The sequence below is a fragment of the Centroberyx gerrardi genome, chromosome 5 (genome assembly GCF_048128805.1).
Source record: "Centroberyx gerrardi isolate f3 chromosome 5, fCenGer3.hap1.cur.20231027, whole genome shotgun sequence".
In the NCBI taxonomy this organism is placed as follows: Eukaryota; Metazoa; Chordata; class Actinopteri; order Beryciformes; family Berycidae; genus Centroberyx; species Centroberyx gerrardi.
The window spans coordinates 28,190,545-28,208,691 of NC_136001.1; the positions used below are offsets into that span (position 1 = coordinate 28,190,545).

At 43.2% G+C, this 18,147-nt stretch overlaps 1 protein-coding gene across 3 annotated transcripts in view; it reads left to right on the top strand.

Moving 5' to 3' along the window:
- The first annotated feature begins 807 nt into the window (after window positions 1-807).
- ncoa3 (nuclear receptor coactivator 3) overlaps window positions 808-18,147 on the top strand; it is a 31,849-nt gene continuing 14,509 nt past the window's right edge. Inside the window, exons 1-5 of one of the 3 annotated variants that reach the window (XM_078283586.1) lie at window positions 808-883; window positions 15,242-15,309; window positions 15,951-16,044; window positions 17,536-17,640; window positions 17,903-18,063. In XM_078283586.1, the coding sequence (XP_078139712.1) occupies window positions 17,555-17,640; window positions 17,903-18,063 (247 nt within the window). In that variant the 5' untranslated portion in view covers window positions 808-883; window positions 15,242-15,309; window positions 15,951-16,044; window positions 17,536-17,554. The remainder of the gene's footprint in view (window positions 884-15,241; window positions 15,310-15,950; window positions 16,045-17,535; window positions 17,641-17,902; window positions 18,064-18,147) is intronic. The other 2 variants (XM_078283585.1, XM_071917445.2) reach the window with 2 other exon arrangements.

An 18,147-nucleotide genomic window follows, 5' to 3' on the forward strand; every position in this document is an offset into this window, starting at 1 on the left:
GATCTTCTTAGTTACAGATAGTGGAACTTGGACCCAAAGACCCAGATTTATACCTGGGAGGTAGCGTAAGGCTACATGTCGGCCTACATGCATGTGTGAATCGGTGGCATGCATGTTTTATAGCTGACATAATAATAATAAAAAAGAAAAGGATGTGTTATGCAGTGGGTAAGGTACTCTGTGCAACGATAGGGAGTAAATCATGATTGTGAATTCATAGTTTGTGTTACTTAACTCAGACCATTTACACCTCAGACTGGATACTGTAAAATCGAATGGACATTTGGAATTTCATAGTGAAACAACAGGAGGAAAACTTCCAGACTAATAACATACTTCGCTAAAAGTTGCAGCAAGAAAGAATCAGCTCTCAAGCAACATATTTAGCCTAAATTGATTCCAAAATCCTTCCTGTTTCCTGGTGAATAAAGGCCCAACCTTGTTTGATTCCTTGCAAGATATGATACTTTCTGTGATTGGCCTACATGCTATAGCCTATTTTATGCATGCATTTTCACTCAATAGCCTAATAACACTGCACTCTAGCACTATGATAACGCATTTGCATAGGCTCCAACTATACTATAAATAAATCATGTTTTTTTTTTCATTTCTCTCCCCTAATAATATCTTTGACTGCTACTCATATCACCTATGGGTATTGGTGTACGTGTAGTCCATTTGCGGAACGTGTCATTCTGTTTCATGCGGATCGCAGGGGAAAACAACTACATTACCCAGAAGGCCTATCGCTCCGCTACAAGCTGGCTCCCTGCGCTCTGGGAGTGTTTCCCATTTAAACAAACACGGTCCTGCCGAAGATGGCGGAGAGTTTATAGAGGCGAAAAAGAAACTGCTCCACTCAATGAAAGCGTCGAAGCCGGTGAGTTTTCTGAGATTGAATTATGATTCGGTTATACCCAAGTTTTGAACACTGCTGCTAGTATTTGTTTTAACGAGCAAATTTGTCAAAGAGACAGTTGGTGTTGCTCCGTTGCCGAGCAGGCTGTGGTTTCTACCGTGATACAACGAGCCACCTAACCAGTGCCTATTTGTTATGGAATGTTTGTCATAATATTATTGGCTTGTTAACCATAAATAAGATGATAATTTCGGTCACTTCTGGTTTGATAAAGTGCCATTCTTATCGGTTATGGTGTTGGTTGTTGGTGTTTTCAATATTCACAACAAAGTTTACGAGATATATAGCTAGGCTTTATGGTTCCTTGGGCTGCTATGGGCGAATACTCACACCGCTAATGAGTGAAGTCGTTTGTATGCAAATAATGATATTGTAACTTTTAGAGCTACGCGCTTGTGTTAAATTTCCCCAAGTATTGCTTTGGCTACTGTTCCTACAGATATTTTTGACCAGCCAGTCAGACTTGTCTTACAGTGTCGCCACAACCAGGGTTGCAAGAATTGTCGATGTGTTCAGAGCTACACCGTAACAGCTGTGTTGGTCAAGTTTCCTGAGTAAAACAAAATACATTGTTTATTGCTCGTATGTTATGGTTGACTAGTCTCCACCAGGGATGTAGTGGAGGGTAAAGCCACCTAAACTCAGTTTACCCAGGGTTTTTTTTTTTTTGCTGAATAGTTTTCTCACTCTTTTCTCAGATACATAGCCTATCATAGTATAGGCTACCTAATGCCAAATACTATCAAACTAATGTAAGTTATGTAAAAATAGGGTCCCTAAGGGAAAAAACATAACATAATAATAATAATTGATATTTGTGTATATTGCTGGTCGTTTGATTCATAATGATCATCGACTGCAGGTCGTAGTTATTTAACCCACCTTTGTATTTACCAGTGCATCTCTGATCCCCGCCGTTGACAACCAAACTTGAACTGACTAGCTGAGCATGGTTGCTCTGGAGAATCCACATCTGTTATTTATTTGCTTGGCTGTACTAAGATTATGTATCTGTGATTGTAATGGTGGGCATAATGGCCCATCACACTATGATAAATGTGCATGTTTTGACTGCTGATAAATCATATTTAGGTGTGTGTGTGTCAGAGAGAGACAGACGGGCAGAGAGAGATGGATGTATTGAAGTGCAGGAAGGGGTTCAGGTACAATCCACACTTGCTTTCCCCTGGCTAGTAGACAACACGTATGCTGAGCACTCACTTTCTGAGGCAGTAAGAGAGCATTCTTTGAGAGCTTGCTCATGTATAGGCAGACAATAAAGAGGTAGGTTAGTCATAGCAGTGAAACGGTTGAGGTCTAGGTGTGCTGTCGCTCTCTTCGCCTGGGGCCGTCCTTGCCAATACTTGCAGGCATTTACAGCTCAGTACTTCTTTCCACGTGACAGTCTCTGACATGATGTAGGTATTATCTAGAGCTATGCTATTTCTATGGTCAAGCTGGTAGGTTGTTGTCACTTACTGATGAATGTGGCCATATTGGTAATTTAATTTCATGAAGGCCTGTCATAAAATAGCCTGTGATATCTCAATAACGTGGACATTTGTCTGGCGTGTAGTGGGGAAACTAATGAGTGAGAATGATGCTACTGGCAGCCCTCGTTCCTCAGATGAGCTAATTTTTCTTTATTTTGAGTCTGATGGAATGCCATTACTCAAGCCTGTGTATGTGGTATTTTTGTAAGTGGTAGAATGACCACTGTGGGAACCTGTCCAATGAACTGCTTCTGCTCATATTCTTGGCAAATGGAGCCCCCTGTCCCCCATTCTCTGTCCCTTTATCTCCCCCTTTCTTTCTCCCTCACACAGGGTGTCAGGCTGCGTTAACAATGAATCAATCTTTGGGGGGATTCTTTGACTGCAGATGGGGTGAAGAAGTGACTTGGATGCATGGCTTTCGCTCTTTGTCTGCTGGCCCCTATGCTCTCAATAATTCATTAACTTATCACTTTTTCTCATGGGACTGGGAGAAGTCTCTCTGCGGTGGCAGATTCTGGGGCAGATCAGAATACCTGATTGATATGTATCTGTGCATTGATTTAAAGGATAATTCCGGTTATTTTCAACCCTGGCCTTATTTTCTTTTTTTTTTTGCCATTATGATGATTGATTGTGTTCAAAATTGAGTCACTTTCTTCACTGTATAGCTTTTCATACCTCTACCTTCATTAGGAGCACTGCTCTCCAAAACTCACTGAAGAGGGCCAAAGCAAGCTCCACATTTGAAACCAAAGCAATTAAAACATCTGTTCAACACAATAGCGCTTGCACTACAGTTACACGTCTTTAAATAACTGTGATCGAACAATTATCACAACATTTCAGTTATAATAGTCAGTTTGATATTTTTTTAGCATTGCTGATACACTTCCTTGTTTTCTTGCTGGCTGCTGGTTTTCTGCTGCGTTCAGGTCATGTTGGAAGAAGCGGGAGAATGGGCTTTCGTTGCTTCAGCTTGAAAGTATTCTTTACGTGTCTTGTGGTATGGTTGATTGTATTTGTGTGAATATTACTGATAATTTTTATTTTTAATACCTTGGACTGCCGACATCGGTGGATGCAATTTGTGATGCCAGGTGGGAGATAAAGGAGCCTTCAAAAAAATCCCACATATCCTACTCATAATTACCACTAGCAGGTGGGTTTTCCCATATTTTCCCGGTCAGCAGTTTATATACAGAGCATCCAGTATAGTGCAGCATACTTGAACTTTCTAATTGCCAATTAGCTCACGCTAGTTAAAGTAACATATCTAATACTGCAATATACGCAAGTTTCAGGCAATGGATAATTGGAAAATTGGATGTAGGCAGGTCAATTAAAAGCTCTACAGTGAAGTAAGTGACAAAATTTTAAACACAATCGTCAGGATGGCAACAACTAGGAAAATAAGGCCCAGCTTGAGGGGCCTTATTAGGGCTGCAGACCATAGTTTAATGCTGAATATTTTAGCTTTCTATAAACAAGGAAATAGAAATATTGAGGATGGATATTTCATGAGAAAGTTACCAAACAAGAACACCTTATTTTTCCAGACTTCATACCTCTGAACTGCAGGCATGACAGACATAAAATACGGCAATGTAAAATGTCATGGGTTATTGAATTTTACATAATTGTTTGAATTTATTCTTTGGCACCTATACCAAAACCATATAGTCTAAGCTTGGACTGTACTGAACACTTCAAAATGCATGTGTGCTCATATTTCATATTTTGAATCTAAAAACATTGCTAAAGAATTTCAAAAGGTGTTTTTAAGCATTTCATTTTGCTAAATGACTTCCTTCTCAGGGGGTCCAGATAAATGACGTGCTCCTGTATAGTTTTACCTTCTAAGTACTGGCTGGTATCACTGAGTAGACAGGGAAAATAAGTGGAGAGCTCACCACCTTCATGTGACGGAGGCACTTTTTGATAACTGTCTCCAATCTGTCTTTGTCAAGCTGCATTTTTGCCCCATTGATGTCTGAATAGATGGAATTCTTTTAGTGTGTCGTCAGAGTCTGTGTGTGTTGAGAGAGCGAAAGAGAGATAATAAGTTTCGTTTCGAGTTAGCTGCCAATCGGTCATGTGGTATGTGTGTTCAATCTAAGATTAATAGCTGTGTAGAGGAGCAGTGGCTCTGGGAGGACTCTTGATGACACACAGAGCTGAAAGGAAAGCCTGATTGTTTCCCTAATTGTAATGTGACTCCTTGGTCTTAGTACCTTTTCTGTTAGGCAACACGACAGGGGGTGCAGGGTTGGTTGAAGTAGAGGGAAAAAACTAGAGTTGTGAGCTCTAACTGTTGTGTGCCACATGTAATTCCCAGAGGCCTATTTCAATTAACTTCCTAATAAACTAATTGGTAACTTTCACCAACTACTTGCAATTTTTTTTTAAGTTTCAGTATTCATTCTTTTATTAATGCTACTGGTATCCACCTCAGCCTCTTTCCAAATCAGGTTGGCCTATTCAACAGCTATTCCGAATTTTCGGGCCCCCATAACACTCTTTGTCCTGTACATTTTGTAGGGCGTTTTAACATACATGAGGTTTGAGAATGCAAAAGTTTCATATGGTCGTTTCAAGCTGTGTAAAACTTCTCGTGACGTCAAATCAAATCTCGAGGTCATTCATGCAGTCACAGTGAACTTTATGTATGCTCGTTAAAATGCACATTCCATACAGCAGAGTGTTTGGTAGTACACAACAGGTAGGTTCACTTTTTCTGCCTACCCCGAAGAGCTAAATATAGAAAACTCTGCTCAACAAGACAGTTGTGTTTCCATTGCTAAAACATCGCCCAAACAAGTGAGAGTGAGAGTATGAGATGAGAGCTGCTGAAACCAAGATTGTTATTCACTATTAAGAGGAAGCCAGCCAGCCCGCCACCTCACTGGGTCCCAAGTCAACCAGTGCAGTCTGCACTCTGGCTCTGTTTGAAGTCACATCTCATTCATTCCCTCGCTCCCCTCTTCTTCAACTCTGAGGTAATACCCAAATGCTAGGCTAGTTGAGCCATATGTGAGCCATACACACTTCTAAAAGCCAAACGGGCAGCCTGAAGCAATCATTGCACCCAATTCCAGTTTATAACCAGCAAGGCTTTGGAACAGTTCACTCTCTGTAGTCGTCGTTGATTGGACGAAGGGAAGAGTTTATTAGGGAAGGGGGTGCCAAGAGCTTTGTCCCCCCTCCCTTCCCTGCCCTTCCTCTTTAACTTCAACTCCCCCTTTAACTTTCTCTCCCTCAGCTGAAGAATGCTCGTAAAACGGGTTCACCTGAACAAGCCAATGGGAGGGTAGCTCCCTGTCTTAGTTTTGTTACCATTGTAAAATGTTAGCAAGACCTTGTTTGTGTTTTGTTTAGGGCCCCCTTTTATAAAGTTTTGGGGGGGGGGAGACGGCAAGGGTGAAAAAAAGTTTGGTTTGTGAGATAAATGCTACCAGATGCTCTCTCTGTCAGTTAGGCAGCCCAAAGAGAGGGAGACAGAGAGAAGCTGGTGAAGAGGGCAAGAGAAAAAGAGAGAGCGTGTCATTTCTGGATCAACTCCCCAACTGCTACATGGACACCTTTCTTTCATTCTGCCCTCCCCTTCTTCCTACCCTTTGCCCACCCGTTTCCTGCCCTACGTTTACCCCCGCCTCGGTCCGATGGAAAGTCGAGTCTTGAATGACACAGAATTCCACTCCAAAGTAAAAGGCCCCTGCTATTCTGGGTTGACCAAGAAGTAGACTCCAGATTTACTACAGCATGTCAACACTGGCAAGGCACGCTTCAGATAATTTATTCTAATGTCTCTTTTTCCCCAACACTCTTATTTCTTAATTGGGGTGATTTTTTTTCCCCTTCTGGATAAAGTGGAAAATGTTCCTTTCACCATTACTGCTGTTCACTGTGCCCAGTGACGTCACTTCTGTTTATGTGGCTTGTTGTTAAGGCAACACTCCAATCAAAGGGTTGCTGCTCTGAAGCTTGCCGTTGTCCCCATAATAGCTGAGCTGACAGTTGCTGCCATATCATTTCAAGCTTGATGATGATGCCTGAGTTTAATTACCAAACAACACACAGCAAATATTGAGAACTTGGCTGTCAGTCCAATCCAATATATTACAGGGTTGGTGCTACTACTATTTGCAAGTGATTGCCACTTTTCCACTTGGCTAGTTTCTCATGGTTTGATTATTATTGTCACACTGGAATAAATTATTCTATACGACTGCAGGCTGAATGACCTGGGAGTAGTAAATGTCCCTGTTCAATTAGCAATATCATAACAGCCAAGTAATGCCCTTTTCCATGTGTCCACCCTTGTAATTGGATGAAAGCTAAACATTGTTCAAAGTTATTTATGTGTTAAATTTAAAGCAGAGATGGGAGAGCTTTGTCTGTTGTGGGGGCCAAAAAACACAGTCACTGTAGAAGGTGTATTAGAAGTGTATTAGCACAACTTGTGTATGAGGTCAACTGATATATGGTCTGATAAGCCTCTAATAAAGCGGACATGCATGGATACCACTCACCCACTAATAAAAAGCATTTGTGTATACTTTGACACAGATCATATAAAGCATTGATTTGTTTTAAATGGATGCATTTTGTTCTTAATTCAACTGCAATCAGCTGTCTTCACTTGCTCCACCATGACAATGCAATAACTATTAGTATAGCCACTAACCATGACCACAAAACTACGCCACAAAGGTCCTCGGGGTTCATTTACAGCAAACTAGTTCCATTTAGTTCTGTTTCTTTTTGTGACACATTGTGTCAATAGTGTATTTAACTTTTTTTTTAAAGCTATATGTGATAACTTGGCACGATGTTTTACCACAACAAAGTCATCATATAAAGCTTTAAAACTTGGAATAATTGGTTTCGGTGGTTATATCAGTCTTGTAAAAGAGGATTCAGTTTGGAGGGTGCTAAATGTCATGAGACATGGACTAGGTTTTCACCAGAAATGTGTAAGCTCATTCTTAGATTATGGTGTAAAGTCTTGACTAGAGGTCTAGTTGTTACTAGTTAGTAGTTTAGACTACATAATTTGTTTGCTTCACAAATAATAAGGGAATATCCCAACCAGCTTCCATATAAAGCTATTACGAAGATATGGTTACCATTAGTTGCACATTAGTTTGCTTACAGGCAGGATCCACATTGCAACTCAGACTGTCATAAGAGTTTTTCCTTGGTACATGAAGGATTTGCATAAATATTGAGTTGTGAAATGACATGTGCATTCTGTGACTTTATACCATTAGCACTTGCCTTGTCCTGTAGATGGGATTGCGTAAATATTTTGTCCATACAGATACACTGTAACCAAATAATGTGGTGCAACTGACTGTGTTTTACTAATGCGAAGGAAATCATGTTCATAGGCCTCAAAGCCTCAAACCATCCCACAAACAAGTGGTAACATGGTACTCTTATGCATGCTTTTAAACTTGGCAGTGGAGGTGTCCTAAAGCGACCTGTGTTCCTCTGATTAAGAGGTAAGTAAGCTGCAGTCAAAGTTTTTACCCTCCAACAATACCAGTTATTATGTAACGTACTATGAGCTACCCAACAAGTAGTAGCAGTAACATAGTCATTGGCTGACACTTTCCTTAGAGTTTCCTGGTTTCATGGCAAGTGCAAGATCATTTTGTACGGCAAGAGTCCTCTCATGTCCATCAGTGACGGCCTACCAGGTTGAAGTACGTTCATAACTGGCCTAAAATTGTTTTGACTCAGTTAACAGTCTGCTGGCTCAGTGAGCTCACAAACATAGCATGTACCTGAAACGTTGTGGGTTCAGATCTGGCTCACGGATGTTGCATATGATCCTCTTGCTCCCATCCTTCTTGTCTAATCCTTTGTATTGCTATACAATGTAGAAATTCCATTAAAATTTGAAGAATCAGTTTAGGCACCGATGCATAATAAGCATGAAGGCAAGATTTGGCACCTGGATTTAAAGGTTGGAGCTGTACAGCCTACATCACAAGCAAATGAACATTTCAGCACTCTGCCCCACTGGTTATAATCCAACCACACACAAACCATATGTGGGGTCACTTTTTACCTGGGGCCAAAGGTAAGGCTCCTTTTTTTTAAATGTAGCCTATTTATTTTTCCATGTAAACAAAAGCAAATGGCCTTTATCACTTATTTCGTCCAATAGTGTGTTTTATGGATGAGTGGCCTTTTGTGGAACATCCATTTGTTCCCATGAACATGTTAAATAATTATGCTGAATGTAAATGAGGAGAAGGTTCAGTCTCTGTTGATTATTGGAACTTCTTCTTTTAAGACCTTGGCCTTCACTGTGCAGCAATATGAATACTAAGTGAGTCTGAATGCTGGAACATTGGCCTGCAACTTTTTTGTGGATGAGAACTACGAAGGCAGCTTGAAGCCAGGTGCCTAAACCAGCGTCTGTCATCCTTTGCCTGCTGCTTTACAGTGGGACTTGATTAGCTGTGCAGGCTTAATCACCCAGCAGATGGAACAGAGTGCAGCGCCACCAAGACAAAAACAAACCCACAGTTGGATTATGGCTCAGGGTGTGTGTGCGCATGTGTGTCTGTGTCCAGTCAGACTGAGTGACTCTGATTCCTAAACTGATTCCTGAGTGTTGTGCTGCCTGCCTAGCGGAGCACCTCCCTCCCTTCCACCCACATTCACTTTCTCCCTCTGTCTTTCAACACTTGGTCCTTGTGACCCCTGTATCCAGCCTGTCCTCATAAGTCATTTAAACACACTTTTAATAGTGTTAACCTGGATCTTGGCGACATGTGGTGGGCAGGATACATGGCCGGCCCTGCAAAGCACTGTGGATGGAGAGAGGGAGAGAAGGAAAACCAAGGAGGAGAATGGGAGACCTCATCCACTGGAGGAGGATTAGGATTTATGTTGGACCTTTTTATAATCCATAAATTTGTAGGTTTTTATTAGCTTGCTCTTGGATTGAAACCAAACAAACCAAAAATGGATTCTACAAATGTGTCAAGTCTTGACTGTATAATGACCCTCATGTTATTCTGAGATTCTGAGAAAAATGTTATTCCTTCTTTTCTGCTTTTTTCTATCAAGGTCACTGGTTTGGTTATATGTTCATTGACCTGTGGGAAAAAAGAAAGCAGTTAATGTTTGGATTCTAATAATGCATAGCTCTCTGTATTTTAAAAACTCTAGTCGTACTTATGCACTTCATTGCTCTCCGTACCTCATTTCTGGAATCTTTTTCACCTAGGCTCTGTCAACAAATGAAACTAGCCAGTTGAAAGAAAGGAAAAGGAGTAGTGGGGAAAAATGGGAGATGGGAGGGGGTGTAGTTGTGAAACTGGCGTCAGACCCTCTTTTGAGTGGAATTCTTTGCAGGGGTCAGAGTTCAGGCGCTGCAGTGTGGCGCTGTGATTGGCTGAGGAAAGGTGAAATGAAAACCACAGTAAACTTTTGACCCCGGCGCAGGAGCTCTGCAGGAACGCCCAGCCCCAGCTCTGGCGTGGTGGAACAGAGCCCGCTCTCTTCCTGTGTTTACTCCACCAATCCAGCAGGGACGGAGGGAGAGGAGGAGGGGGAGGGGGCACTGAGAGGGAGGAGAGAAAGACACAAGAGCGAGAGGGAGGGAGGGAAGAGAGAGAGAGAGGGGAAAATCGCCAGAGCTGCGCTGCGGTCTGAAAATGAATGTCTGCTTTTTAACCGAGTGGCACAGTTAAAGCATGCACACAAACACACACACTCCTTCTGGATAGCTGAGTTGAACCTAAGCACAATTCTTGTTTTGCATTGAGATGAGGCTGTTCACAAAATACCTCCAAAAGTAATTACAACGGTTGACATCTCTTCACACCAAATTATCTGAGGCTAGATGAGATTTGTTTTCCTGCAGCTGCATCAGTCGCTAGTAAAGACGTGTGTTTGTGAGTTATCTGACTGGGCAGCATGGAGGCCGATCAGGCCTGGCGCTCTGGCTTGCCAGATAAAAGGCTGTTTAGCCATTGATTAATGAACTAATTTCCATAATATTAGCCTTGTGTGATCACAGACGCTTGCATTTGTTTGGTCACTGCCTCTGTCTTCCCTAGATGATGCTGCGTGTTCGCTCTTATTACCCATACCCTCCTACATAAACCAAGATGGCAAGTTTATAGAAAAGTAAGGGGTTGTTTGGGGGGATATGGCATTACGGTGGTGCTATGCGATGTGTGTAGCTGGTTGGTGATTGTGTGTGTGTGCCCGTGTGGGTCCTGTCCTGTTCCTCTCTGCTCTTTGTCTGTATTAATGATGGATAGTGGTAGAAGATGCATGCGGGACACACACACACACACAGTGGAATCTGTCATCTCTTTGTCTCCACCTTCATTTATTTTCCCTGGTTTTTCTACATGCTGCAGTTTGTGTGAGAAAAACAGGGAGATGCACACAGCTCTGTGTGTGTTGTGTAGATTGGGTAAGGGTGGGGGTGTTTTTTCAAGGGAAAAAGCAATGCTCTGAAAGCAGTTTTCCTCTGCTTTGAACTACCTTCTCTCTCTCTCTACCACCTTCATTCATATGTAGGCTACATGTGTGTAAGGAGAAAGCTACCGGAAACAAAAAGCTGTTGTTTTTATATAGCCAATGTTTTTTAGGAGCCCATGTGTATGTTTTTATGGGACATTTCTCTGATAATTCATCTCAATACTATGTCATTGTTACGGTCAGTGTAATTGACTCCCTGATATAGCCTACGATGGAGAATGCTGGGTAAAGATAAAACAGTTGTCTTTAGTTTTTTGAAAATTTGGCCCATGCTTATTTTTCATCTGCAAAAGTTACACATGACTTAACAGTTTTGTGATGTGTGGTCATATGTGTAAATGTATAAAATATATCAGCTTTGTCCCTTGAAGCATTTTCACAATGACAGCATTTGTTGCCGCATTTAGGCCTAGTTGGACTGGTGAAGCAATAGAATTGGCCTTAGGACAGCATTGAACCTTCAAGTTGGATTCCTTAAAAGATCTAGGCTTCGATTTCTTACAGATGCATTTCTGTAATGCTTCACTAACACCAATAAGACCCTGTGAGGTTGTGTTTTTTTCTGTCTGCACTCCCATCTCCTCCTCTCGGCTCTGTTCTCTCACACTTTGCGTCACCATCATGGTTGTGAAAGGTGTGCTTTATTCCAGTGTGAGCCGTCCCCTGTGTGAATTTAATAGCAACTGTGAACTGTTTGGTTTCTTCGAGGAGGCTCAGGCATTTCTCATGAAAGGCATGTCTTGAGTTTTGGAGAAGTGAAATGTGAATGAATTGGGTAAAATAGAATAAAGAAAATGTGTCTGTTTTATTTTTTGCATTGTCCATCTATAACGCAGATCAGGGAATTCTATGGTTTGAACCAACTAGACCAGGTTAGACTTTAGCCCAGTATAATTTGGATCATATCGCAGCATATCAGGGACCAGTGGTACTGATGGACCTATACATAGAAGAATTCAGAGCAATGAAGAAATGGGGACATCTTGCTCCACCACCACTTCAGACACACTACAGAGAAACGAAGAGACTTGAGTTTGCGTGTGTTTTCAGTCTCTTTATGCTTCTTGAGTTGAGGCCTTGCTGGAATTTGTGCGCTTCAGCACGGGTAATGGAGGCTTTCTTAAACTTTTTACAGCTTCACTTTTTAGAAGTCCACACATGTACACACGTGCTTGGCATATGTCCTCCTCCCCGCTCCCTGAGTCCCATTGTGCGCCTGCAGTCTCCCTCTTGCCATCATCCCTCCCAGCTCCAGTTCAGTCCCACTAGCCCGAGTTTCATTGAAATCACGTGTAATGTTGGATAGAAAACAGCCATTAGGCACTACGTCCACCAACAATAGCTGCCCTCTCGAACTTGGCTTCAGTATGATACAGGATGTGATGGTTCTTAAATGAAGACAATGTTGAGACTGGTGTGAGCTCCCATTGTACCAAACCCGGCGTGTAGTTGGAAGTATGCTCAGGAGGAGGCGGGCCAGCTCTTTGAAGAAAAACAGGAAGTCATTCTGTCCTCTTGTTTCCTTTTTGCACTTGATGTCCTAAACTCTAGTAGACACCTTTTGTTGCTTTATTACCCTGCCCCTGTGTGTGTGTGTGTGTGTGTGTGTGTGTATTCAAGGGTGGGTTAGGAGTGGGGTAATGACCCTAGATGCCTCCATTAGCCTATATCTGCCATTTAAAAAAAAAAAAAAAAAACTCATACCCCTTTTATATTTCAATATTTTTTTTACAACCCCCCCAACCCTGAGTCATCTAACCCCTCTCACTGTTATAATAAAGACAGTCTGGCACATGTGTGTTGTGTGTGTTTTCGGGGGGCTATAATCGTCTGTGTATGTGTGATCTTTGTTTTGGGTGGGCCAGTGTTTGTTGTCGGGCCTGCCGGTCGTTGTCTCAGGGAGCTCAGATTGCAGGCTTTATTTCAGGCTGAGCTGGAATGTCCTCCTCACTATTCTGGTCCTGACTGACTGAGTGACACTGCTGCAGCTCTGGGCTTCAGCCCAGCACACCGCCTCTCCTCTCTCCTCCCCTCCCCCTCCCTATTCCTCCTCCTCCTCCTCTTTTTATTCCACTAGATCTGCCTTGACTCCTCCTCCACCTCCCCCAGTCCGTATCCATTTGATTGCCTGTTCTTCTCCTGGTTTGCATTGAATTCAACTTCCTTTAGTTTCTTGTCCTGTACTTCAGTGTGTGTATGTGTGTGTGTCTGTCATCAGAAACACAAAACACAGCAGTTTAACAGTAATCTCTAGTTGAAAGTGAATGAGAGGTTGGAGTCCAAAAAACCACACAGAAAGACCACATCCCTGTCTCTCACCCTACTCCCATGTGTCTTGTTTGTTTCGGTGGTCCTCAAATTTGTCTCAAAGTGGAAAACCTTGGTTCTGCAGTTGGTGGCAAGACACACTTTCCTCTCTGTCTCTCTGTGTTTAATTATTTAACTGCAGCTTTAGCTCAGTAGCAGCCCAGTGTATGAGGCCTCTGATGCGATCAGTGATCTGTGTGGAGGAGGATCACACACACACACACACACACACTGAGCAGAGTAGCAGCTTTGTCCAGCATGTGCATAACATGTTGAAGGCACACAGCTGTGTGTGTGTGTGTGTGTGCCAGTGGTTCATAAGACAACCCTCATTAGTGGTTCCACGCAAAGATATGCCATTTTATAATATCGTTATCAATGGTATTCTGTTTTCTTCTATCTATCTATCTATTATAAAGAATTTGTGTTAAGTGCAGTATATAGAATAAACAGTTTGGATGGACCAGAACCCGGTATGAACTGAATGATTTGGTGTCCTTGAACTTGTGTACTCGTGTCTAATTTGTATCCAGAAAAATAACAATACATGCTGTCAAATATTAACCATTCAAAAATGAAATAAAATCTCCCAGCCTTATCTGTGGTGGTAGGATGATTGTGCTGAAGGTCAGGGGTTTGGGAAGCACTTTGTACCCAGAGACTTTCGACCAGGCCATCCTAACCGTAGGCTCATGACCCCACGAGTGGTCCCTTGATATGAAAATGTGGTCAGCTGAAAAATCCTAAGCAGATGAAAAAGTAATATCTGAATGTAATAATTATTTTGAAATGGAAAAACTATTGCCAACGGCTTTTGGAGGGCAAAGAAGCCACAGTCAAGCCTGCCTGTATGCAGAAGTCAATGACCAGCTCACAAGAGCGGATTCATTTGTCACTTTGATGAATGTTTGTCCATTTGGTACGATGAGAAAACACAATTTTCATATAGCAATAATTCTCCAGAGGCCTTCTTTACTGTTATTATGGGTACGATGGTAAAGTACTCGTAATCGCAGTAAAGATTGTCCTCAAGGGTATTAAAGCTTTTGCACAACGGTTACCAACACATGTATACTGTCTGAGAAGTGTTCCTCAAAGTAGTATACATACGGTATGTAAGAATAAAAACAGGGGAAAAAAGAAAGATCGCTTATAGCTCCCCGGTTACTGAAAGAAATGGCGTAGCAACAAATAATGCACTGGTAGTCAAATTATCGGCGCGGTTGGAACGCGTCTTTGACCAATCATAGTTTTTAGCTTGGCCATAGCCGGGCCGACCATTTTACTGTTTGAACACTAGATTCACTTGAATTTTCTGACCTGGGCATGGGGTCACCTGCTGTAGAGGACTGAAGCTGCAGATGTTTTCTTATTCTCTTTTTGGTTGAGTGAGACACCTAAGTATTTGAAAGCTCCTGATGGCCAGCGGAAGCCATAGAAGGTGTGAGCGGGAGCCAGGAGGACAGGGAACAGGCCTGATAAACAGAATATGTAAATATGGTGGATGGGTGGCCACATTTCCAGGAAGGGGAAGTGATGACGCAGTGGAACAGGCTGAGGGTGGACGCAAACAGGATGCTATCTGCTGTGGCTTCCTGTGCAATTTTAGAAATCACTTTTTCCCATGAATTTTTGTGACAACAAAAATATAAAAAAGTCATGCTGTTTTCACAGGAAGTAGAGGAGTGTCATTGTAGACCCACTTTGACTTATCCAGCCATTTAGAGAGCTCCTTATTGTGGCTATGTACTGACTTGTATCAAAATGTTAAAATACACTGAAGCCCAAGGAAGAGACTGTTGTGGAATCTTGCTGGATGATATTTGACTTTTATGCAGCTATTAGCAAGATGGTTAAAACATATTGTTCAAAATTGATAAGGTTTTACATTGTAATCATTTGCAGAAGAAACCAAGTGTTTTCTGTTGGTAGGGCTATGTCCAGTTGATGGTGGCTAAAGGTGGCACAGTTCATGACCTTTTTATTTACTCTCTGCTTTCAGGATATGTTGAGACATTGAAGCTGCACTAGACCCTGAATGGAGCTTGACTGGGGCTTGGACTGGCCAAGGTGAGCATTTGTGTGGGAAAACGCACACTTCCTCTCTCACACACACTCACACACACACCCCAGGTAGACAATCCATTATAGGTTCAGACCATCTTATTTTCAGCTAGCTATGAGATTTAATACTGCATGTATTTTTGGCAGTTGCTGTGTGTGCACCTGATGGTTTGTGCAACACATCTTGTCTTATCCCTGGGCAAGTTTCACACTGTCAGAAGGAGCTGATTCAGGGTCAGTGGCATAATGCCAGGCCTGTTGTGACTCATCTGTGGTGTAGTGGGCCGCTGTTCACAATCTCTCACTCTCCTCTTCAAGAGGTTTTGTCAAGTCAGGTTGTCAATGAAAGATTTCAAAGACGTCAAACTTTTCAAAAAGTGCAGAATCTCAACAGGAGTGAAGTGACACACTCACAAATATGAACATACAGAACACACAGTGATTGTCTAAATCCCATGAGAACACAATTGCCCTGCCCAGGTTGTTTGTAACAAAGATCCGCAGACCTTGCGTGAGGCGAGCCTTTTTGCAAGAAAATAATATGTTTCCGCGTTGAAACCTATTTCCAGTTACTTGGGTCTTTTGCATTCCTTCCCCATAGCCAGAGTAGAAACCATACTACCCTGCTATGATTTCCCTCTTCTCAGAAAGCCTCCAAGCAGCCCCAAGCTCTGCTGTTTGTCTGTTTCAGGATGTGAGGCTGACTGAGGGCTGATGTCATCTTTCTCCACTGCTGCAGAGGTGAGCCTTAGGACAGAAACCAGGAAGGAGGCACGAGAGGAGGGAGGGCAGAGAGAGGCAGAGGGAGAGGTAGAGGGGGAGAGACGAAGACGGAGCCGGGCAGCCAGATTTAGAGAGGGGGTGGTGAAAGGTAGACAGACGTGGAGCGTGTAGTGCAGATTTATGGCGCGGAGCGTGTCTGAGACTTGGTGCTCATCTAGTAGTAGTAGTAGTAGTAGTAGTAGTAGTAGTAGTGGGGGACTGGGCTGCATGTCCTGGCCTGCAGTTGGAGCTGGAGTTGCATAATGACTCCCATCCGCTCTGCACTTTTCCACTCTGGAATGAGCTCATTCCATATTCGTTTGAGAGTGTGTCTGTGTGTGTGCGTGTGTGTGTATGCAGGCACGCATGGATTCGTGGATAGCCTTGTATTAGAACAATACAACCTCACGCTACGGCTTTGTGTGTGTGTGTGTGTTTCTGGGTGGGAATGGGAAAAAGCAGTGACCTTAGAAGCCGGCTACAGAGGTTTCCTCTAACGTGAACTCTGAGGGGGTCAGTCACAGGGCAAGGCCAGAACAGGAAAACAAGGGCAGGGTCCCCAGCCCAGCACCGCTACACCCAGGGAGGGAGAGAAGGGAGGGGTGGTTGGAGGATGGTATGAGGGAACGGCAGTCAAAACCTATTGGAAGAAAGATCGGATATAGCCAACTATGGAGAATGCCGGGTAAAAAGAGTGCAGAAGAGAGAATTCCTACTAGCCCCTGGAATATAGTTGAGTCTCGCCTGAATTGTTTCTAGGCTCCAAAACCCCAAGCAGTATGTTTTTTTTCTTGCTTGTACAGTCCCTGGCAGCCAGACAAAGGAGCAGGCTGGTGAATATCTGCCTTGCTGGGACAGTAGCTAGCACTCGTCACACTACATGCCTGAGCATGCGAGTGCTCTGGGAACGGTGTTTGTACGTTGTGTGTGTGTTTCTGCTGCTGCCGGAGCGGTATCATTCGGCATGCAGTAGCAACTCTAGCGGGCAGGCTGGCTGAACGCAGGATGACCCATCTCCCCTGAGGCTCCAAATCACTACATCATCATCAGTCGCTCCTCGCAGTGGAACAGATGAGATTTCACTCCCATCAAGCACTAGGCAGGAACCAAGGCCGCTTTACTAACTGGATAGTCTACCCTCATAAATCTGTAGAAATCTACAATCTACTCTACCCCTGGAAATCTGTTCCACTATACCCTCAATAGCTTAGGGATTTTGTTGATTTTGCATAATTTGCAGGCACTGACACTAAGCTTTGAAGGTCAACCTGAATTTGACATAATTTCTGAGTGAACTTGGCAAAAAATAGACAATTCAATGCAGTCTCCTATCCACACTTATCCTTTCATTAGATTGTGCCACACACATGTGAGCGTATAAAACCACACTCAGTCTCAGTCCGTTCTCACTGTGCGTGTTGCACTGCTTGTATGAGTGTGTATATATGATGTGTGTGTGTTTGCTTCTAGGTGCTGATATGCGCTGAAGATGAGCGGGGTAGGAGAGAACTCGTTGGAGCCGCTGTGCTCCGACCGCAAACGCAAACTGTCCACCTGTGACACACCAGGATTAGGGTGAGTGCTGGAACTTCTGTGTGTGTCGTTCATCTGTCTATCCTGTTTGTCTGCTTCTGTTTTTGATCTGCATGTCAGCCGGTGCGTGAGGTCGTTCCCTTCATCCCGGCCTCACGTCGCCATCCCTACCCCCAGTTCAAACGTCTGTCTGCTGCTAGCAACCATCTGAAGCATCTGAGCCCCGGCCGTATGCAGACCATAATAGCTGTGGGGGGGTGGGATTGTCATGGCAACACGTCTAACCTCCCTGGTTCCCCGGCAGGTGTGACAAGCGTCGGAGGGAACAGGAGAGCAAGTACATCGAGGAGCTGGCCGAGCTCATCTCTGCCAATCTCTCCAACATCGACAGCTTCAACGTCAAGCCTGACAAATGTGCCATCCTCAAGGAGACCGTGAGGCAGATCAGACAAATCAAAGAGCAAGGTACCACCTCAGTGCACATCACACCCATGCATTCCTAGTCACAAACAAAACCACATATCAACAGGCATAGGTTTTTATAAATTA